The sequence below is a fragment of the Oryzias latipes genome, chromosome 22 (genome assembly GCF_053564925.1).
Source record: "Oryzias latipes strain Hd-rR chromosome 22, Olatipes_Hd-rR_3.1".
NCBI lineage: Eukaryota > Metazoa > Chordata > Actinopteri > Beloniformes > Adrianichthyidae > Oryzias > Oryzias latipes.
Genome location: NC_136258.1, coordinates 20,309,560 through 20,334,028, shown reverse-complemented (window position 1 = coordinate 20,334,028; position 24,469 = coordinate 20,309,560). Strand labels below are relative to the sequence as shown.

The window sequence follows — 24,469 nt, the reverse complement described above, 5'->3', positions numbered from 1 at the left end:
GGTTTACCTGACTTTTCCTGTCAGATTTTTATTGTGAACTCCGTGACAACGAAATAAAACTTTTGCACAAGTAAAAGAATCTCAAAAGTAAAAGAAATAAAAGAGTTTAATTTCATATAAAAAGTGTTTTCTTGGCAACAATTCATAAAAAAAACCCACCTCAAAATCATTGACATCGGAATTAGCGCCCCATAGTGGTAAAAAAAGACATCACAGTTGGCAATGACACCACATTTTCATACAAACATTATCTATATAGACATTTATCAAACTCATGTTAGTATAATTTGCAATAGAAAAAAATTAATAACCTGTTGTGTCACAAGATTTTTTGTTTTTTAGAAAAACAAATTTGAACAAAGTGAAAGTAAAACCTTTTTACTTAAAACCAGTTCGAAACTAAAATTTGAATTTGAAAGTTCAAATTATTTCCTTTCTATTAATATTTTTGATTAAAAATTTAAGTTTATTGAAGTCGGTTTAGATTTTCACCTGTCCAGATTCATTTTTGACCTATTATTGTTTTACATTTCGCCAAATAAATCAACCAAAACACAATTTGTATCAGTGGGTGACAGCAAACATGGGAGAAAAGTCACCCAATCCCAATGACAGAGATCTGGCATTGGTGTGGGCAGGGCTTCCCTCAGACCTGATAAAATGGAAAAAACAAAAACTTTATTTAGAACATTTATGAGCTTATTTAACCAATGCCATATTAATGTTGGTGCAAAGTATATTTTATTGAGCTCATGGTATTTAAACTAGAATTTACAAAAAGTAGGTAGCTTTGATTACTGGCAGAGAAAAACAGAGCATTTCTTAAAAATCCAAGTTGGATTGGTATCTCAACACTTCCATTTATTTTTCTTAAGTTTAGGAGAAAGGAGTAAAGCAGTAGACGCAGGTTCTTGAACACACATTTACCTCATGGTTTGTTCACACTGGATGAGCAGGGAGGGGCTTCTTTTTTTTCTTTCTAGTGCATGCCTGCCACCTACCATTGGAAGAGGCGTGGTGCAAAATGTCGAAGCAGTGTGAATCTTGTGAATGTTGCTCCAGGCTTTTTCGTCCTCAGCTCTATTCCGATACATGAAAGACTTGACTTTTAATGGCGGTTTGTACTTAAAGCCTACGCATGAATTTGGAAGTCCGAAACGCGCGTTCAAGTAGACTTTTCTTTGGAAGTAGCTGCTTTGACGCTCATTGCTGAAGGTGGCGTAAACATATCTCGCATGGTCTAGGACAGGGGTCGGGAACCTTTTTTGCCGAGAGAGCCATAAACGCCACATATTTTTAAATGTAATTTCGAAAGAGCCATACATTAATGTAGTGTCCCTTTCCCACACTGAGGCACGGAGACTTAACCTCTTTTAAGGTTCTTTATTCTGGTTACTGCAGACCACAACAAACGCCGTACAATTAATTCAGCAACTCCTAAGTCTATTCCGCCGAGACGAGAGCGCTTCTCCCAACTTTATATTCACCTGCTCCCGCATCAGCCCTCCCATTTCCCTTATTTGGCCCATAGCTGAACCCCATTGGTCCAAATTACCTAACAACAGGCTGAGCGACAGAACTGAGAGCCAATCAGATCTCTGCTTGATGCGTTCAACGAACTCCAGAACTTTTAACGCGGCCCAACAGCCAAGTTAAACTCAGTCCGCGACAATATGTTTAAAACTAAATCTACAAATGAATATGTGCATTTGATGTAGTTTCAACATTTTTAAAGTACAATAAGTCTGTGGATTCTTTTTAATAACACTGTTATGCTGTTGCTAATAAATAATGACTATTTCTCACGGTAGTTTTGCTGATGGTCTAGTCTGGTTGATACGTGGTGAGTTTCTGCTTCATGCAGGCAACTTCTCAACTTCAGGCGTTGAGACTTTAAACGGGATCGTAGGTTGGTCAAAATGTTCTGTAGATGTGAGAAAGACTGCTCACATGCAGACCTGGAGTCAAACATACACTCACACGCCGCAGTTTTTACAATCCCTGCGCGATTCACCTGCTGCCTGTCCCCACAACCCCCCACCCTCACCCCCACCATCTGCTTTCTTCCTCACACATCCCATCCCCGCAACTGCGCGCTCTTTCTCAGAGACGGGAACGCGCAGTTTTAGGCACGACAATTCACAGGTTTCCGGGTGGTACAAACTCTGTGAAATAATAGATAATAGTAAAGTGATAATGCTGGCGCAGATTTTTTTCTCCAAGCACTGCTACTAGAAGGACTGGTCTAATGAAAAAAAAAGTATAATTAAAGATTTGTCTGCGAGCCACATGTGACCATCAAAAGAGCCATATATGGCTCGCGAGCCATAGGTTCCCGACCCCTGGTCTAGGAGAATGATGGATTCTGATTGGCTGCAGGGTGTGGATTAAAAAGTGAGAATACACAGTGATAACGCTTGCCTAAAAAATAAGTTCCGGTCACATAGCCTAAATGTTATACATCACTGCGCTGGCTTCTTTAAAACAAACTTTAGCTTCATCATCTGGACAAAAACAACCAGTAAGAAAGGAACTTTCTCTCTGAACTGATGCTTTGTTTAACCCATCGTGACGATCAGCATAGCTATCGCTTTCCTTTGTTGCTGTAGTCGAGATCGTATCTTGGATCAGCGCACCACACTTTTTATGAAAAAAGCGATTGAAATTGAAAAAATAACAAGAATAAAGTACTAAAAACTGGTTGAATATTTTTTGTAAGTGACCATGGTATAAGTGGGTGAATGGCTGACAAAGTGTCCATTCACCCTTACTTAAGATACAGGTTAGGACTAAGCTCGCCCAACTTTGAGTTTAATTGCTATTTTTTCATGGGCTATATGCAATAAAAGCACATTAGTTAATTACTAATCAATACATAATTTTATATTTAGTTTAAAAACTGGTCAGTTTAGATCATTTTAAATATCTATTTCATTTGTTTTATTCAACTGAGTTGAACTAAAATATACATGACTCTTGATATAAATGTGTAACTGACATGTGTCTTCTGCATCAATGTCCGTTATTAGTGAATCTCTTTGTATACAAACTTCTACACAACAGAGTGAGATGAGCATCTGTCGTGGTGACTGTGCTGCTATGAATAAATCCTGCTGCACGCTGATAAGCTGCCAGCATCAGAGTTCTGCAGCGAGGTGTCCAAGCCCGAGTGTCGATTTAAAAGAAGTGAAATAGGACAGGAACCAGCCGCTGGAACTTTTTTTTTACTCCCGAAGGTTGAGATCCAGACGTCTACAGAGTGCATTTAACGACCTCCGCGTGGTTGCCAGCACCGGGCGTCAGTGAGCCGTGCGCTCCGTTCCAACACCAGAAGATTCATCAGTTCACCAAGTGATTGGTGTGCAGCATCTCTGGTGTTTGCCAGAACTGCCACGGGCTGGATGTGATGCTGTGACACTTGTGTTGACACAGATAGAAGCCAGATGGTGTTTCACTCGTGGAGCGTAAACATTCTTAACACCTAAACGTCCCTGAGCTCTCCTCCCTGCAACCAGCTCCTCTTTAGAACGGGTTAAAGCTCTTCACTTCTGCTAAGATAGCACCATTTGTCAGGAAGGGGCAGACTTTAAACAAATAAAGTAGAATGACGTCGAGTTTCACCACTAAACGATCTGTTCAGTCAATGTTTCCAGAAACTCAAAGCATGGGACTATACCATAGAAAATAAATGAAACCTGTCAATCGGGTTTCATTTATTGGGTAAAATATTGTTTTTTATTGAAACCCTCATCAATATTTTTGCCTCCTAAACAAACATTGTTGAGAGCAAAAAATATACCAAAACATCTAAACGTATTATAATTGATACTATGTATATCTTATAAAAAATATTGCAGTTTTTTTTGTTGTGGATTCAATGAAAGGGTTTAAAAAACATTTTAATTTCAAGAAATTTGGATTTCTTTTTATAATTTGACGTAGTGGGCTTTACATGGTCAAGTAAAATATATTGTAAAAATGTGATTTTGATGTTTTATGCTTACAACAAAAATAAAGAAGTTTTATTTAAAACAACAATAATTATGACAGATTATGAGTAATTGAAAAAATGTCATGAAGGTAGTTAAGTTAAAGCTCCCATTTTAATATTGTGAAATATCAGAGCTAAAAAAGAATTATCGCATTTTTTGGAGTGTAAGTTGCAATCTATACACAAGTGATACTAACAAGTGATTTTTCAAAATAAATAGCAACAACTAGAAGGCACTGTAGGTGAATCAGTATTCGCTGCTGAAAGCAACGTAGAAGAATTTCAGTCTTACGCCGGGCTTGGCAGGATTATTCTTTATTGTTAGCATGTTCTTTATGCCATGTTTATCTTAATAATAGATCATATATACTAGATTCCATATGTTCCATGAAGTCAAATAAGCATCAGTGTGTTATGGTACAGAAACGTGCATATATTTAGTTTATTATTGTTATTTATTCCGTTATTATTATTTGCCTTTTAAGATAAAATTCTTCTCGATTTTGTTGGATACATTTTTCCCAAAGGTGTGACTGATAATTCCATTGTGACATACATATGAATTTTTTCTTGGTTATTATGCATTTCTTTGCGTCTGTGACTTATACTTCGGCGTGAATCTTCTTTTTCTTTCGGCTTTTCCCATCAGGGGTCGCCACAGCGAAATAACCTCTCTTTCGAGGATCTGTGGCATGGTTAACTTGGCGATGTTTTACGCCAGATGCCCTTCCTGACGCAACACTCTCAAACAAACCGGGCTTGGGACCGGCACAGAAGCAGAGAAGGGAATAGGGAGCAGCCCAGATTCGAACCCTGGTTTCACGGAGTGAAGCCGCCGCAAACCAGCACGAGCTAAACCGGCTCCCTATACTTCGGTGTGACATAGGTGATGGCGAGCATTTCTCTAATGAAAAAAAAAAAACAGACTTGAAATGATAAAACTGTTGCACAATATTTAAATGTGGTTCCAGAATATTATTTAACATTTGTATAATATTAACTGTGAATCCCTGGAGGCACAGAGTTACCCCGGCACAGTGAGGTTGCCGGTTGCATTTCGTCTCTGTGCTTGTCACACTGTTTTTCACACTCCTTCAGGCCTAATCTGCACCGTCACTGAACGTGTTGTTAGCACTTGTCTGCTCTCTGAGAATTGTCTTCAGCACACATTCGAGCAAACCACAGACCCCCCTCCCCCCATACCTCCAGGAAAGCGGTCCATCACATTCATCTCGGCTCAAGTTCATTCTTTATCAAACTTGCGAAAGGACAATTACAATCCGTGCAGTGACTCTCTGATTGGTTGCTGCTAAAATCGACTCTGAGTTCTTTTTTTTTTATAGAGGTGAAGACGTCCATATCAATTCTAGTCTCCATTTTTCTTCTCGGAGGCGATTTAACTTTAAAAACTCTCCAATGCCAGCAGTGAGTTTCCCGTACAAACATTTTCTAAATGGACTTCCACTCAAGCTGGACTTACCGCAGAAACATTTGCCAGTTATCTTCACCACTTAACTCATTTCCTGTCACACGTCTCGCCCGAGGGAGGTAAAACACTGCCTTACACCGCACATTCGCTATGGACTTTCCCTTCTCGTCTTTCTCTGCTGAAGGTTTGAAACTCTCCGCCAGCGAGCAAAATCTGCACAAATGGGCCACAGCTCTCCAAAAAAAAAAAAAGAGCACAATCCCCTACGTGATGACAGCAGCTCCTTTCTCTCTGATTATCAGATTTGGAAAGTTTTGAGCTCCCAGATGTAAATAAAAGCCCGTATCTCTCTCTCTCAATGCATTTTTAGCTGGAGGCCTTTGAGAGCTGATTGGCGGAGTAGAGAGCGTGGCGTCCCATTAGACCCGGCGAGGGCACATATCTTCTGTGGCGTGTCAACGTGCGTCCTATATTTCTTTCTCTCATTTCGCTTGTGTGTTGCCTTCAGATTGTGAACGACGGCAAGAGACTGCGGCAGGACTAGTGAGTTTAACACGTCTGCCGGGGAAAAAATGGAAAAAAATGTGAGGGTTTTTGGATTATTCCTCACAAATTTAAATCTGATCTAGGATTTTCTGAAAAAAAAAGGGATTGATTGTTGACAGGAGTGAAAGACGATCAGTGTTGTTGTTTTATTTGTCTATTATGATTTCCTCGGGTGAGGAATCAACATTTTAAAAGTCAGCATTTTACGAGATTAGGGTAATCAAATTATTAGAAAAAAACACTTTACGAATATAAAGTCATAAAATTATAAGGAAAAAAGGTTTTTTAAGAGATTAACGTCGTAAAACTACGAGAAAAGGTCAACATTTACTAAATTAAAGTCGTAAAATTTTGAGAAAAAAAGTCAATATTTTACATACATTACAAATTGAAATTTCATAATACTAAAATCATAAATTTAAGATGCAAATTTACTTAAAATATAGACGACAACAAAAAAGAACCAATATTGCGATTCACTATAAGAGCCCTAGCCGGTCCACAATGGTGGCGGCCATACATTTAATTGTTACAAAAATATTCAATGTGTTTTTGCCCCAATCTAAAAAATATGAGCTCTGAATATGAGGGGTACCCACAGAATAATAATTTACGTATTTTGTATATAATTTTAATTTTATATATAATTCAAAATCTTGGATTGTCTCGTGGCTATCGTGCTTTTCTGTAAGAGTGGATCCTATGGTACATTCATGCCCAATTTTGTACCTGTACCACAAAATGCATGATTATTTACCTGGCTCAACTAAACATGGATTGGTTGCATAAATAAGGAAATACTAAGTCTTTCAGTGAGTCATCATTGTTTTATTTTAAGTACATTTTAAGACAAGAATTTGCAGGAAACCTGACCTTTTCAGATGAAGATTCTTGAGGAGTAGATTTCTGGCGGGCACGCCGTATATGCCGTCAGCCGTAGAGTTGCAGAGATTCAAATGCATTACAGCACATATTGTAAATTTCTATGATAAACTAAAGCCTTATGGCATCACCACAAATGGGTGCATTAATGGTTTTAGTTGGGACATAATGTGGATGAAGGCTTGCACAACCAACTTTTTTTTCCCGAAAAAGTGTGGCTTTTTCCTTTTCAAATTATGACTTTTTTCTCACAATTTCACAAGTATATGTACAAGTAATCTCATGGAAACAGGATGAACCAAAAATGGACATATAAATATATATAAAATAAAAATTTGTTTTCATACTTTGTGTATCAAAACACAAACGCCAAGAATGATCTTCAGTGGCGGTTTTGTCTCACCATGAACCACGGATCTTTGAGCTACTCTTCCTCCCTGCTTTTTTAATTTTTTATACGCAACACACAGTTGTGTGTGGCAGCAAAGACTTTCAGGCCCCAGATTCCAAACAAGGCCGACCTCGCTGCTCAGCTTGGTCCGTCCTCCCGTGTTTCATCTCATAAACGCATGGATAAGAAGGAGCCATTCCCTACAGCGATGGTTCTGGGTTGGTGGAGTGGGAGGGTTTAATCTCCCAGCAACATGGGATCTGGCCTGATTTAGGTTTGCCCTATTTGGTCGAAGCTGCTACAGCTGTCATTTATGGAAGGAGATGACCACAATGAGGAGAGCGGTTCCCTGAAATCTGATTTGACATTGCTGGAATGAGAATAGTTTGAGATTTTTTGGTTTTTGTCATGAGGCCTGATATTAGTATGTTCAGTTTTGGACATTTTTTGAGGCTGCGTAAAGTGGTTCTTCAATACTTTCTTGAGAAAAGTCCCATCACATTAATTAATAAAATTTTTATGTTTTCACCATTTTTCATCACACAAATATCAACATTTTTGACCACAATCCTTTGGTTTTAAAGTGTCCTGTAAGAGCTCAGAGTTCCTGCAGAGACTGTATGCACAAATAAAGTCATGTCACCAGCCTGCAAACCAGCTACACAGTCAAAAAGAACATTTAACCCTTTGACACTAGAGATGTCACTGGACACCTATTATAACGCGCTCTCTGAAAAACCATAACTCCTTAACTGTTATTGCGATCATGATTTTGCATCAATCCAGTTGCTCTGCACCAACATGCAACACATTACTAAGCTGCACCGCCGCTTTAGAACCCAGGGAAGTATGTTATTTGTGTAAACAGTTGAAAAGTTGCAATAGTCAAAAGAATGACAACATTGGAGCTAAGGCTCTAGTGGTTAAGGGTTAAAGCTAGGGCTGCACGATATGAGGAGAACTCGCGATATGCGATATTGGTGATTAATATTGCGATAACGATATAATTTGCGGTATATAAACAAATAGCAAAACAACCAAAAACATAATTTCCATTTCACTGCAACAGTTTAAAAATTATACTTCAAATGACCCTTGTCGACGTAGGAGGCAAACATCAAACATAAAAGGGCTTATCTGATTGATCAACAACGTAAACGGGTCCTTCCGATTGGTTAAACGCACAAAGGGATTTCTTTCATTAGTTCAGTATTTCAAGCTGCCATGAGTTTGTTTTAGCACATTTAAGGTAACCATTTATTGCGATTTTTGTCATCTTTTGCGGTATGCATATTGCACAGATTGATGTTGCGATAAATTTGCGATATATTGTGCAGGCCTAGTTAAAGCATATTCACACTGTGCTGTAGGGGTACAACGATACGCTAAAATCTCAATTTGGTTCAATTCAGAATTTCATATGCCTCGGTTCGGTACATTTCGGTTCTGTACTGCTGTTTAACAAATCTGCCTGATATGAACTGCTATTTTATGAACTATTATTTTATTGTTATGGCATGGAAAAAATCTGCCAGACGGCGAAAATGAACTGCAAAATAGCGAGGGAACACTGTACACCCTTATATTTTTAATATATTTCTTAAAAAAAATGTTTGAGATCCAGAAGTTTGTTCATTTATCTTTAAACTGAACAGTTTTACATTAAAGGTTTTTGGTTAACTAACTAAACTGAATACAATGAACGTTCCTCGTCGACAATCCCCTCTACGCACCAATTGCTGGGTTATCTGCCAATATATCCTTCAATAAAAGTCAGGATTTTAAAACAAAAGTTCAAACATGTTTGTGCCTCAAACATGCAGAGTGCATATGTGCAATACACTGAGGTTCTTTTCCATTTATCTTCCATGAATGAATGAAATCCTCAGTTAAGCTTATAACACTTGTGTTACCTTAGATGACCCCACCCTTACATTGACGTGTTCTCCCTACCATGACAAAGGTGGATAAAGGTGGAAAGATTTCATGTAATCCATGGACACCAGTGTAGATCACAAGTCATTGAAGAAAAAAGGTTCAGTGCACTGTCTAGTGGGTCTAGATGACCCAACTCCCAATGTAAAAGTGCCCAGGATAGCACAAGGGTTACACATGTTGAAAATTTACAGTAAAAAGAAGGAAAATGTTCATTGTAACTGCAAGTTCTCAGTAATCTGTTCTCTAAGCCTCAGAGCTTAGAAAAGGACATTTTTGTAATTTTACTTTTTTTTTAATAAAGTAAAATATTTTTAAAACAAATCTGTGACTAAAAAAGTAAAAATAACTGGCAAAATAAAATGATAACCCAAAAAATTTAGAAAATTGTAAAAAATGTTAATATTGTTGTAGAAGTGGGAGAAAAATTATTAAGATTTAATAGTTTGAACTTTAAAAACTGTTAAGAAAAAGATTTTAATGAATTTTCTCAAATTGTTACACATTTAAGTTAGTATGATGCATTTGTTTAGGGTAAAATTTTGAAAACAATATAACTTTGTTTGAAATAATAGGTATGAATAAACATAAATTGCATATTTTTCATTTTTTTAGATCAAAATTAAGCAGAACGTGTGTAATGTGTGTAATGGTAAATCTGGGTCAACATAATTATTTGATGTAAAAAAATGTATTTTCTTATCAAATTTAAATGAATTCTACTAAAGCTGCAGAGATAATTTAAATAAAGTGGATTTGTGTGATGTCTTGTTTTTATCTTTATTAAGAACAAAGGGACAATGCCTTCAATGGCAGCAGGAGCAGAGATTCACAGCTTGGTTTGTGACTGGCTGTGACCCACTGCCAATGTGAATGACTGCTCCATTCACACATCACACTGAGGAAAAGTGGCAGTGTTCCACGAGTGTGAACTCTTCCTCCATCGCTGTGTTAATAAAAGCTGCATTACTTTTATCCAGGCAAATCCAACCAAACTACAATCGTAAAAAAAATGGTTTCCAGGTCAGGAAAAATACGCTTTTTAAGTCAAAACTACAAAAAAAAAGAAAAATGCAATAAAAACAAAAGCTGAAATTGATGATGCTTTTTCTTTTTCATGATAAAAAGGAAATTTGCTCAACAATCAAGTTAAAGGTGAGCTGCTGCAGAGAAAAGAACAGTAAGCAAAAGGCTGAATCCCAGAGGGGAAGGAAATTTACTCAGCTGAGCACAAGATTCATGGCTGTGTTCATAACAAACAGTGGCTGGCATTTGCCTTTTCTTTCTTAACTATGGCAACACACGATGAAGCCAAACTCCACGAGGCGTTTAAAGACCACCTTGGAAAACTTACAGCAAGGGTTGAGGGATGGAGGGGATGCAAACAAACTCGTCTGTGTTTTACTTCCAGATATGTCTCCCACTGAAACTCAAGTTTACGGAACTAAAGATTTTATTTAGATTAAAATGTTGAATATTATTTTAAATAAACATTTTTTTCATTACCAGAGGAATAAAGGCATGAAGTTAAAACTGAGAGATTTTCACAATTCAAGCCATTCTTGAGTTTGTTAAAAAAAACAGGCTGAAGTTAGTTTCTGATTTGAAACACAAAAGGGAAAGTGTTTTACCTCTTAAAAAAAAACATGTTCTCCTTCAAAAGCAATGGCCTGAACCAATCTTAAATCATTTAAAAAGCACAATGCCCAAAGTTTAAGTCCTAAACACATGCACCCGTGCAGGTGTTGTGGGTTTTTGGGTTGTCCAGGTCTGTGGAGAATTGTTGAGCGAAGTGATGGCATCCTAAACCAAACCCAGGTGTGTCTTGCAGTTCCCTTGAGGTTCATACGGTCAGCTTAAGGGATATCATGAAAATGGAACGTAGCAGTGTACGTGATAATTGTATTGTGAAGTATTTATAGAGTTAATGTGAATTACAAGCACTTATGACATATGGGTGATGCTGTCTTATGTGCCCTTACGCTGCTCTCTAGTCATTAGCAAGGTGTGCGTACTGGCGCCCTATTTTGCTACATGCATGGGTGTGCAGGTGAGATGTAGGTGCCCGTACGACGCCCGTAGAATGCCGACACAAATGACACTTTGATTGTCTCATTCCCTCATTCCTAACAGTCAGCGGAGCGTGCAAGAACCACGCACTTGTCACATGATCAGGCCTAACAGTCCCCTTACACAATGCGCAAGGTTTTGGGGAGTTGCAAGACATAAAAAAAACATCAGTACCGTCTCGCCTACTTCACAATTACTTTACTCTTACGTGTTGCTTAAGTGTTCACTACAACCTGTTGTCTGCCCCATAAAAACAATGTGCATGAAAACTGTTTGCTCTGCAGGCTCACAAAGCGGTTTACAACTTTTGATATTTCGATTTATCGTGCCCCGTACAGGTTTGCCCATTTTGGCCAATAGACAGCCCTTATCCACACATAAAGGCAGTTGTGACTGACGCTACATACACACCAGGCATGTGTTGCGTGCTTAAGAACACGTGTAGGCGGTTTCATTAACATGCTTTTACCATACCTTATTTATGCTGGACAAGCAGGGAGCAGCAGGGAGGGGCTTTTTATACCATTTTTCTCCTGTCTACTAGCGCATGACCGCCACCTAAAGTTGGAAGAGTCTTGGTGTCAAATGTCCAAGCAGTGCAAATCCAAGCTTTTTGTTTCACTGCTCTATTTTGATTTATGAAAGACTTGTAGTCATAGAATTCCAGCTGGGAATAAACTGCAATTATTTATTTCTCCTTTATGATACATTTTAAAATGTTTGGCACTTCCGTGTTTTGAAAAGGACGCAACCACACGTCACTACCAAATCTGACTCCCTGATTGGTCAAAGTTGTCTGTATGGCGTTCAAGCAGTCAAAAGTTCAACTAGTTAAACTTCAACGAATGCCCGATTTGTACACAGATAACGGGCTTACCGTTCTAAACGATCGGTTTGAACGCGGAAGCCCAAAACCCAGATTTACGGACGTTTAGGCTTTTCATTGAAAGCGGGCGCTTGAACGCCAGTTGTCGTGGCGGGTGTGTACGTAACATGAGGCATAAAAAGTAGAAGGGGCTATTATTATTATTATTCTCTTAGTTTTGTGTTATTGTTCTTTGTCTCTTTAAATGTGGTTTTGCTCCAGCATCAAATAATAACGCTGTAAAATGTCCAAATTCCAATAACTGAAGTCATCCAGCCTCCTTTAGTCAAACTTCATGTTTCATAGAACAAAGAGTGTTCGTGTCATTTAACTTTACGCATTTAATTCCTCCACTTTAACCTTCAGCTGTTTTTTTTTTAAGAGGAGTGATGAACACTGGCTGAAGCCCTCCCTGTAATCTATTGCTCTGAGCCCCCAGAGATTAAAGCAGTGCCCCTGGCCCCTAATCCATCTTAATATTCTTCATAAGGCCATTTAATGCAACTTTCATGGCACCTTAAAAGTGACATATGTGTGATCCACGGTTAGCACAGCACTTTGGGGATTCTGCGTGATATAAATTGGTCATTTTGGAGTCAAATGATGAGTTTTATGGTGTACGACGCAAAAAAATGAAAAAAGGGGCACTATGACCCAGCAGGTAGTCCATACTTTATGACAGAGGGCGGGAGATGAGGGGGGGGGGGGGGGGGAGTGTAATCAGTTGTTTGATGCCAGAGTCTGTACAGAAACGGAGACTTTGGGTTGGCTCATCATTCGACCACAAGGGGCCTGACGAGTCACAGCTCTGGAGAACTTCTGTCCTACATGCGGATTATCTGTGACATCCTTCCAGATGTTCAGACGCGCTGCTCAACACTTACAGTCACTCCCCCACCCTCTTATTATGTTCTCTGACACTTTGGAGTTTCACAGCTCGGACCTGGGAAATTTGGAGCTGCTGCGCCGGATGGATATTTGATCCAAAAATCGGGCGCATGAAGACAAACATGGAGAGGAAAGGAGCGCGTTTTTACAACTCAGGCTGGAGGAATCATGTCTCCAGGCAGATGGCGCGAATAAGGTGGCGTTTATCAAGAAGGAGGGCTCTTGTTTAATGCAGAGGGGAAAAAAGTGTATCTTCAAAGTTATGGAGCTTCCAGGTCAAGTCGAGCCGACGCAGTCCACAAACTCCACAAACGACAGCCTGGTTCTGGATTCCTCCACCGGGGAGGAGAGCGCAGAGAGTCTGTGGTACCAGATCAGCCTGGCTGTCATCCTGTCGCTCATCACTCTCGCCACCACGTTATCCAACGCCTTTGTGATCGCAACCATCTCCCAGTCGAAGAAACTCCAAACTCCCGCCAACTTTCTGATCGCCTCTCTGGCCATCACTGACCTACTGGTGTCCATCCTGGTGATGCCCATCTGCGTCCTCTACACGGTCATCCACACCTGGACGCTGGGGCAGATCGTCTGCGACATCTGGCTGTCCTCCGACATCACTTGCTGCACCGCATCTATCCTCCACCTGTGCGTCATCGCACTGGATAGGTACTGGGCCATCACGGACGCGGTGGAGTACTCCAAAAAGCGCACGCCGGCCCGCGCGGCGGGCATGGTGGCCACGGCGTGGGTGATCGCGATCTCCATCTCCCTGCCGCCTCTTTTCTGGAGGCAGGTGAAGGCGGAGGAGCTGACCAGCTGCAGCGTCAACACGGACCACATTTTTTACACCATCTACTCCACCTTCGGAGCTTTCTACATCCCCACCTTGCTGCTGATCGTCCTCTACGGGCGGATTTACGTGGAGGCGCGCAAACGCATCTTGAAACAGTCCCCGAGGAAGGTCGGGAAGAGACTCACCTCCGCGCACCTGGTCACCAACTCCCCCGGGTCGGTGGCGTCCACCACCTCCCTGCAGTGCGGGAGGCACGACACCCCGTCCAGCGACACCGGCTCGTCCACGAGCGACAACCAGGTGAAAGTGACCGTCTCCGACGCGCTCTTGGAAAAAAAGCGCATCTCCGCGGCCCGGGAACGGAAAGCCACCAAGACTCTGGGGATCATCCTCGGCGCTTACATCGTTTGCTGGCTCCCGTTTTTCATCTACACCCTGCTGGTGGCCACGTGTGTCGCGTGTTTCAACCAGGAGCTGTTCGACTTCTTCACCTGGCTGGGATACCTGAACTCCCTCATTAACCCGATCATCTACACCATGTCCAACGAGGACTTCAAGAAAGCTTTCCAGAAACTGGTGCGCTTCAGGTGCTGCAGAGCCTGAGCTCTTCTTTTCATCTCCAATAAGATTTATTTGCGTTAAACAGTTTTTTTTAATACAACGCTCAAAAAGGAGTTGGTGTGCATGCAAGTAAAAAATAAAAGACCCGTTTTGTTTGGATAAGATCATAAAATGTACCTCATTTCTTATGTAAATACAGGAAAAACTGGAAAAAGTTCGTTCAAAAATGAGTCAAAAGAAAAATAAACAGAATTGTGAAAGAAAATGTATTAAAATTACTTTTATAGGCTAAAACAATTCAAATATTTTCCATTGTTTAGTGGTAAAAAATATCAATCATGTTCATTCCACCATGCAGCTGATGTTCAAGGATGCAAAGAGACTTGATCAAAGATGAGATCTTTCTGCAACTTTATAGGTGAAAAAGGTTTCATTTAAGGGGCCATCTGCCTTTTTTAATGTTCACATAAACCAGAAAAAACACACACTTTTTTGCTGTTCCTGCTTGGGTTTGCGGTCATCTTTTACTGCAGAAAATGTTCATTTATTAGACAGTTCCGTATTGCATTGACTGGACTTTCTATGATAAAAGTTGTGATGTGATGGGAATGTGCAATAAAGGTTGTAAAGGTTTTATTCTTCAACTTATAGTCTGAGAATTTGAAATGACCGTAGAATGGGGACTTAGAATCAACCTGGATCATCAGTGCTTTTTCTTTTTCAGTTTGAGTCTTTTGTTCTGCTCAGATTTCTTCACTTTTTACTGTTTTCTGCTCTTCCCTGAGCAGAGAATGACAAATTTCTATGCTTTTTTTTATGGAATCCTGAGCTTCTGTGATCCAAAGAAACCAGAAAAAGAACCAATATTCATTGCTCACACTCAATTCAGAAGAATATGAATATTTCATTAATAATAGATGAAAAAACTTTTTTTTTTGCAAACAATAGTAATTTATTTTCCTTTAAATGTGTTCGATGTATGAAAGGAACACAGGCGAGGAGTCCTTCACAGCCTTGTTCCAATCTTGTTCCGACAAATTCCTTTTTTTTCCTTTATCTGCTCAGAGTGAAATACTGTGAACATTTAAGGTCCAGACAAAGACGCCATTTATTAAGGAAAAGCAAAGGTCACCGATGCACAGAACATTCCACTGTTCCCACGTACAAGTTCAGCCTCAGACATGAGAACGAAAGAAAAGATCAGACATGAAGTCTTTGTCTGTAAGAATCAGTATCAGCACGATAAGCCTATAAGGAAAGGACATATGCTGCTGTTTTTTTAATTTGGATTTGATTTGATTTGCTGACCTTATTGACCTTCCCAGCACTGTGTATTTTTCAGATTCACTCCCCAAAAAGGTTACATCTAATTAAAAAAGCATGACTTTGTTTACAGAGGAATGATTTTAATGAAGTCTTCACCCTTTTTGTTTTATTTTTTCTAAATCTCAATCATATGGGTTGCTCATGGACACTAAATCAAATCTTTTTGGACCCCCCCCCTCTGTCCAACACTGGCATGTTTTGAGTCCAGACTTCTTCTGATTGGTTAAAACAATACAGCGTCACTTCCTACTTTAATGGTTGCTGTCTATTCATTGGCCTGTTTTCTGGAGTTGCAATACATTAAGAATTCAATCCAGAAGAACACAAACAGGTGGAGGCTTATGGGTTAAATGCCTAATACATATTTAATTAGGAGGATCCATTTTAAGATATTATTTTATTAAATGTAAAGAAGGAGGTTTAAGCATTGGGATGTCAACTCCTATGGAAGTTGAAGGAGGTGCATTGTTGCTTCAAAAGAGTGCAGCAGTACCACCTTTAAACACTAGTAGCCACTCTCTTGGTAGAAACGACACAATCTGCTCTAAAAAAAACAACAAAAAAACGCAGGGATTTGAGTTTCTCTAACTTTTTTTTTTACTACTGCTCCTGTTACACATCATTATTTAGGAATTTGTGTTCAAATTTGGTGTAAAATAATTTAAACGGTAAAATGAAGAAAAATCTATTCCCAACATTATATGGACAACAAACAGGCTCGCTTGTTTTTTCAGGAGACTCCTGGCCGGTTCAGAAACTCCTCTGAAAATCTTCAAAACAACATTTTTGTTTCAAAGTTGTCTTCTAATTGACCCTTTAAAACCAGAGCTTTGCCTCCAGTGTTCCTACGACTACAGTAACTCTTCAACCATTTACGCAACTAACGTAATTTCTGCTGATTGGTTCTGATATCCAAGCTTATCATAACGTAAATCAGCCGATTGAGTCCTGGAGAAAAGCGGATTCACGCCGGTTTGCAAACAGTACTAATGTAAAGTTTCAAGCAAAGTCAGTTTTGTGACATTTAACTCAAATAAAGTATTACCAAGTGTCGGTGCAAAGCGGATTGAAAAGCCACTTTCCTCTCTGTCAATCAACTAATTCACATTGATCGCATTAACGGTCAAAAAGCGATATTTCCGGTGTTTAAGTGTTAAACAAAAACATTGGAGCCAAATTTTTAAATACACGAATGGCTTTCAAAAATAAATAATGCTGGGTATCAATGTATTCTAAAAAAACAGAAACAACAGAGGAAAACTCACTTTTGCTCACCTACTATTTGTTTTAAACAAATACCAGCAAAATGTCAAGTTAACAAAAAACAAACAAAATTAGAACGGGGTTTCTTTGAAGGGCACACATGATCCAATGCACTAGATGACGTTTGATAGTGATATTTACAAAACCAACAACATGAGAGAGAAAACATTCATTCCAATGCAGCTTTCTCTGCCGTCCGCTGAATGTGCTGCATTAAGAATCTGTCACAGGTCTGCCATGTCGGCCGTGTCTGCTGTGGAGTGAAGGGCGCAACAGCTAGTGAGGCTGAACACGTGGATAATGAAGCTATAAAGTATTAGTTCAGTGGATGTGGTCCTGGTTAGCAGCTTTATTGTTTCACCTTCCTGATTAAAGAAAGGTTTGTAGCATTCATCACCTACAAAATGGCCATCTAAGAGGCCATCTGCCATTAATAAAGAACTCCAGCAAGGTGATAACAGCTGACCTTGTGAGGAATAAAGCCAGTCAGCAGCTTATTAGCTGGCATAAAAGGGTGAAGAAACTGAGGGCGAATCACAGTTTGACAAGTTTTCAATCTTGGATCCATTCATAGTGGCAGGTTGAGGTTTTAGAGGGAAAATCCCAATCAATTTTTTTGTTGTTGAATTTATTGAAACTGTTTTATTCAATAATTTAAATGTGCGTTGTGGACACACTTTTAACAGATTTGTGACATGCATAAGATGTAAGCAGGACCTTTTGGAAGAGCAGTAAACCTACGCTATGACCCCATCCATTACAGGAGAAAACGGTTTGTTACCCAGTCAAAATTGGGGAAAGGGGAGCTAAAGGTGAAACGATTTACTGCCTCATTAATACCCGCAAACACTAGTTTGAGCCCATGTGTGGAGGAAGGTGTCACTTAGGTGCTGCATTTTATTGTGAGTGTGTGTGAGTGTGAAATCATGGCCCTCGGTCATACGGAGTCTTAGCTTGCTTCACAGCAGTTTTATGGCTACAAACAGTTTTTCTTGCTTTTCTGCAGCATTGGGTAAAGCTTCTCGGCAATTTACAGGAGTTTATCCTGCAGCTCACCTATACTCCTCTGTGATGATCCCATCTGTGATTTTGAATCAAGCTTGGAGACTTTTCTGCAGCTGACCTAAAGCAAAAAAAGAAAAAAAAAAAATACTATAAGGTTACTCATGGATCGATTGTTTTGGGGATATGGCTGTTTTATGGCCCACACATCTCCGATAATAAATGCATTCCAGTTACCCCGGCGTGACCTCCGTTTGCCTCCACATTGGTACTGCAAAAAGGCTCATTGCTCACACCATGGTGTGTTTCTTCTTACACGTAAATATTAGTCAAGTAAATTAGGCCATTTATCCTGACTGAAGAGTATTAATGGTTGGTGCGCGGAGGTTGTTCTGGTTTGGAGATGTTAATTTTTGCTCCTGGTATCTAAGTCAAACAGTCGAGCAGAAAGATAAAAAACTAAACAACAAACAGAGTACAAATGTACAAATCACTAAAAAATGTAAATGTTATATCTAAAAAAAAAGGGGGAAAAAAGATTACACAGAATGTATATTAAAAAACAAGGACAAAAAAAGCGTCAAACTCTAAACAAACATCCCTAATACTGTGCGCCCCCCTGGCATCGCATTGTGCCCGAGAAGCACTGGTCTAACGAAAATATTTTTTTATAATTAAAGATTTGTCTGCGAGACAGATATGGCCATCAGAAGAGCCAGATATGGCCATCGGTGCCCGACCCTTGCCTTATATGGTTGTCTTTACAAAATCTGTTTTAAGTGGTCAGTGTCTTCCCCTGCTCTTGCCAGGACAATAATGTATCACGTTTTTCAGTGGAAAAGAACTGATTAGGTCCCGAAGCACCCCCTAACTGGTTTCAGCTGCTTAGGATTCAACAAGTGGGTTAATGTGGACAAAATGTATTAATCAATGGGTTTATATTTGTATAAAAGTATAAAAAGCCTTCATTTGTATAGGAAACCCTTCACATGCAAGGCGCTAGCTTGGCATGCAAGGGGCTAGCAACGGCATGCAAGGCACTTGCTAGCATGCAAAGAACTTTCTAGCATGCAAGATGCTAGCTAGCACGCAAAGCACTAGCTAGCATGCAAGGCTCTAGCTATCATGCAAGGCACAATATTCAGGTATTTTACCATGTATGTATTTATGTTTTTTTTGTTTTTTTTCTATCCTGACCTTCAAAGAAAACCAAAAAGTAGTCCAACTTTTATAAAAACTGACCGATCTTCCATTCAGCTAATTTACTGGTGGAAAAAAATCCCATTTGCAATCAATAAAAATACTTAAAAGATACAAAAAAAATGTTAACCTCTTTTCTTATTGTATATGGTTATTCACAATACATTTATTTAAATCACTTTAGCACACATTGATAAACAGTTTTTTACCTATATCTACTTGTGTCAGATTGTATTAGGACCCTGCATATATCACCGATGTGTTTCACTGTCAAAAACACTGTAAAACCATAACTAAAGAAAAAAAGTTCCACTCAGATTAAAATACTTATGCTCAAAAAGACAAAAACATACAAAATGAAGGTCTAATGGGCTTGACGCATGTTAAAATGACTTTCATCTTTTGCAACTTGGTTGAACTTTAACTGCTGATACTTTTACTGCACATTACATTTACCATTCGAGAGAAACCTACTGTTCTTTAACATGGAACCCGTGGGAGTTACATAGTTGTTCTTGGCTGACATTTGAGCCGAACTGGCGATGCCTCAGCTCAAAGGTCAGCTTTATCCCGTCTTTGTGAGGAGGCAGAAAGCAGACAGGGGTTTTAACACAGAACATCTCGCAGGAACTCCTTTTATTTCTCTTTATTTCTTCCCCCCTGTGCTGGCATTTCCTTAACATTTGTCGTCATTATTTTAACACGAGTGTCATCCATAATAGTTAGACAGGTGATCATTTCTTTGGGTATTCTGACTGCAACAATGGGCGATTTTCCATCCTAAGACACGATACCACCTAATAAAAATCGATTTATGTTTCCTTGAGAGTTTTTCCACAATAACATCTTCTCTAATTTACATTTTGTCTGTTGACCTTTAGGAATTAAGCATTAGAAAGTGCACTGAGTTGAAAAAGTGTGCAACAGCAAAACAAATTTAGAATCAGGGCTTCTTGTAATGTTAATTACCAACTAAACAACCTTATAAATCAGGTTTTTATCAATTTCCAAATTTAGATTAACAGAAGTTTATTGTAATTATTTAAGAAAACAATTCCTCTTCAGTATATCCATAATTACTTGAAGCACTGACGAGCCCGTTGACTTTCCTGAAAGGACAGTAGGGCACGGCGCCTCCGCTTTGGCGCACTTACACAGAAAAATCCTCTAGAAGAACAACATGGGATAAATTATTTCCACCTCGGAACGCAGAGTCCTTCCCAACCGTGGTACATAAAATCCATCTACACAGTTACAACATTCAAACTCCTGACAGTTGAAATCAATAACATCGACTTTCTCATTACTATGGCTCTGGTCAATGGATGGATGCATAAGGCAGCAAGCGGATTACTTCTTTTTTTCCTTTTATTGATTGCTGGAAGAAGAAAAAGTCCCAGCATCTGCTTGTTGTCTCTCAAGTAAACCAGTGGCAGTAAATTTTATGACACAGTAATGGATAACCACATAGGGAGAAGCTACAGAACCATTGAGACATGTGCTGTAGCCAAGGAGAAAAGGTTGTGCGGTCCAAACAATAAAAATATCAAAGAGTTTAGTTTATTTCTAACATTACAGTAAAGCTTCTCTGACATGGTGAAGGTACAGTGCTGTCTAACCTTTTTACACATTTAACGTAATTCCAACTGAATCTGAAGCAGAGAAAAGCAGCCTTGTGCTGAAATGCAACACTTTACAGTAGTGAAGTGTTTACGCAATCTTAGTAAATCAACTGATTCTATCGCGGAGAAAACGCGTTTCTTCACGTGGGTGTGCTCTGAACACGGAAGTTGACACCTAAATGTAAGTATTGAGTTTTTGTATTTGCACGACTTTTTAAAGGTATAAAACCGATGTTGCTATGTATTTTTCAAGTGCCGGCATTTTTACATTAACGCAGATGACCAGCGGCTAATGATGACGTCATCGAGTGGTAGTAACATCAGAATTCAAAGACACTATTTTACCTCTCCGTTTGGAGGGTAAATGTAGGGATAGGGAGATGCTAAAGGGCCAGGGAAGCAATTTGGATTCAGCCTTAGATTCACAAATCAAGATAAATGATTCACAGATCAAACTATGATTCTTAAAATTTCATATCTTATGTTTGCTTGATTTTGTCTCTTTACTGGACGTGAGAAAATTAAAAAATATGGATTTAAACACCATAATTTTTCAGAACTTATTTCAGTTAATGTAACTTTTTTGTCATTTTCTTTATCTATGAAAAACACTCCAAAGCTTTACTTTGAGAATGACAACCTTTACAGACACTACCTAGCATATTTATTTATTTACTCCTGGTGACAGTAGCAGATACAGTTTGTTGTATGTACATATAATTTACTACTATTCTGCAATTTTGGTGTGATAATAACATTGCCTGAAGCATAGTTTTACGGCACTCTTTTAATTTACATAAATTGCAACTCAGTGTTCTCGTTTGTCACAAATACTACTTAAAAAGTACTTATTTTCTCTGGAACAGATATACTTTCTTTAATATATACAAATATTTCTTATTAATTTACTAAAGACTAGAGAATAAATGAAATGAAATGAAATACATAGGAAAGAAAAATTACTCAACAAAAAAAACCCCCATATGATTTGGTTATATTTTAAATGCATATTGACGCTTTGAGACTGCTCTCCAACCTATGGGGAGCAACTGGAAGAAACTCCCACAGACAATCCAGATCATACTGACCAGATGCTTGGGGGGGGTTGTACAAAGCGCACTACTGGAAATATTTTCATAGGGAGGTTCAATACTTACATCAGGCCTTCTTTACACATCTCTTGCACTTTAACAGGGTTAGATAAATCTGAATAAAGGGAAGATTTTGTCCATTATGCCTGGGTTTTGTCAAGCACTTAGATGTCCAAGCGTTTCCACAAAAATCCTAAGTGCATGATAAAACGGCGTCCCCTGGCAAAAGCTTAGACGTGCACGCCAACAGCTAATGACAACATGCTATCCAAAACACTACTTATGTTTTCCATCTTAGCGGGAGCTTATGTGCTCGTCTGATTTGGCTGTTCAATCTGGTGCTGTGGGTTTCACTAGGAGCTTTTATAAATCTAAACAGAAAAGAGTTTTTTGTTTGACATTAAATTCTTATCTAAATCAGTCTCTTCCTCCACATATGTTGTGTAAACTTATCAAATGTTGAATGGCTACATTGGTATAGAATAATAATATTTTTTTATGCATTTGACCTAAAGTAATGCATCAGTAGTATTACTGCAATCATTTTTTGTATGAGTATTTGTAGTTTTGGTCTTGTTTTTATTTTATTTATTAATTCGTAATTTGAGCATAAGAATGTGTGTTTGTTTTAAAGTCCAGCTTTTGAAAGGCAGTTTGTGATGTCGAGCGTTGCAGGCAATTTTTTATTATTAAAGTAAAGTGTGCTGTTTTTTTGTCTGACGAAACGCCAAAACCAATTTTCGTTCGATGACTTGATTTACACAAAATTGTTTCCTAAAGCAATGACTCAAATTGTTCGTAAAGAGATTAACGCCTGAATTATATAATTTGAAATCTAATTCTATGCTGTGATTGGAGCAGGGACGCATCGAACCACTGTGCCGTTAAATTTGAGTTTAAATTGTGCTGCTTTAGATCTATATTTAATATGCAGCTTCACAAAAACTCTTTTAGATGAAAGTCATTACATTTGTTCAGGAAAGTTTATTTATTCAACCAAACTGCCGTTCGGCTAACCAGTTTACTTCCACACATATGAAACTTAATTTTTGATCATTAAAAAAAAGTTTTTAAAGACCCATTCCGATAAAAAAATTGTGTTTTTAGTGTTTTAATATGTTATTATGGCATTTTCGTGATGACTGAGGACATTTTATATGTATAGTTGAAGTCGGTGCCGACATTGTTATGTTACCGTGACAACACGCTGCACCACATAACAAATAGTCGGCTTCTTGTGAAAGTAGCGATTTTAACCGAAAAATTAACAAGAATAAAGTACTAAAAACTGATTAAATATTTATTTCTTTTGTAACCATGTGAACATGGCATTAGCCATGTAATGGCCTTTGAAGTGTGCTTTATCAGTAATTAGCACACTTCACGGAAGCAGCCAGTTCAGGCCTCCATGGCGTGCGTTAATTTCTGATGATGCACACTACATCGGCCTTTATATCTTACATAATATATATAAATCAATAATGTATTTAAGGTATTTCTATACAAATATGTCTAAATGTGTAAACCATGTAAATTCAAAATTGAATTGAATCAAGTCGAGTGGATTGAAAGAATTGGACAAAGTGTGAATTGAATCAGTCCAGGTTCTGGTAAATTGAATCAAATCTGGAAATTATTGGTGATACCGAGTATATACATTTCTTATTCTAACAACCGTTTTCCCTAAGTATTAGGATGTTAAAACTGACGACTACATAAAGGAACTTTTATTCACGAGGCAGATAAAAATCAACATTCATTATTAAAATCATTTTGAGTAAATTATGGTTTGTATCAGATTTGCAGTGTTTGACAGACGCTGCCCAGAGGTGATGCTAAAGTGAAGTCTTTAGACTCTAAATCCTTTCATGCCTGAATTTACTTCCAATTATATATAAAAAAATTCTTTGGTGTTTTTTTCCCTCTCAAGTTGATACTAAATTAAACGAATTGTTGTGAATTAGTGACATTTGACATGAAAGGGGAAAAAGTAAAAAAAACAATGTTGAATAAAAAAAGTTACAGATCAAAAAATGTCAATTTTTTAAGGCTTTTCCTTCAAATTAAAGTTCATTTTGAATAGTTTTTAATTTTAAATTACCCTCAGAACATAGATAACGACAAATAAGAACTGCTGGCTGAGGTCAACGCGGCAAATTCCTTGTCCTGAAATGCGACTGGCCAGCAGCTTATAAGGAGTAAAAATACTTCTATTAAAAAAAATTCAAGCCAGACATACAACTGAGATGGGAATTGAAGTAGCCTCTCTGCAAGCTGAGCAGCTCACATTCTGATGCCCCTCACCTTAACACTTTTACAGCTGTAATTGGCAAGTAGGTAATTGATTTGCTTCAAGTGAAGCAGAAAGAGCATGAAGGCCATCCAATAAATCAAATGAAACCAATGCAGCTTGTTCAATAACAGTGGCGGGTGCCCGTCTCATTCCCGCTGAGACATCAACCTTCCAAAAACCCAATTTTTACCAGGTCACTGTTATCTGTGCTCACCAGTAAGGTTTAACCAGCTCTAATGGGGAAAATGGCAAGTTATGAAGTAATTATGTTTTTAATGCACAAAGCTAATATTTATTTCAACTTTGTAACTGATAAGAGGG

The 24,469-nt window shown here is 38.6% G+C and overlaps 1 protein-coding gene and 1 long non-coding RNA gene across 2 annotated transcripts in view; one reads left to right on the top strand and one right to left on the bottom strand.

Moving 5' to 3' along the window:
• The first annotated feature begins 13,061 nt into the window (after positions 1-13,061).
• On the top strand, positions 13,062-14,995 carry htr1b (5-hydroxytryptamine (serotonin) receptor 1B). Its single transcript, XM_004082526.5, has one exon. The coding sequence runs from the start codon at positions 13,227-13,229 to the stop codon at positions 14,391-14,393; it is 1,167 nt and encodes a 388-aa protein (XP_004082574.2). The 5' UTR covers positions 13,062-13,226; the 3' UTR covers positions 14,394-14,995.
• Positions 14,996-17,062: 2,067 nt separating this feature from the next.
• LOC144988998 (uncharacterized) overlaps positions 17,063-24,469 on the bottom strand; it is a 43,314-nt gene continuing 35,907 nt past the window's right edge. Inside the window, exons 2-3 of the long non-coding RNA XR_013653118.1 lie at positions 17,997-18,063; positions 17,063-17,193 (exon numbers count right to left, since the gene is read on the bottom strand). This is a non-coding gene — a long non-coding RNA (uncharacterized LOC144988998). The remainder of the gene's footprint in view (positions 17,194-17,996; positions 18,064-24,469) is intronic.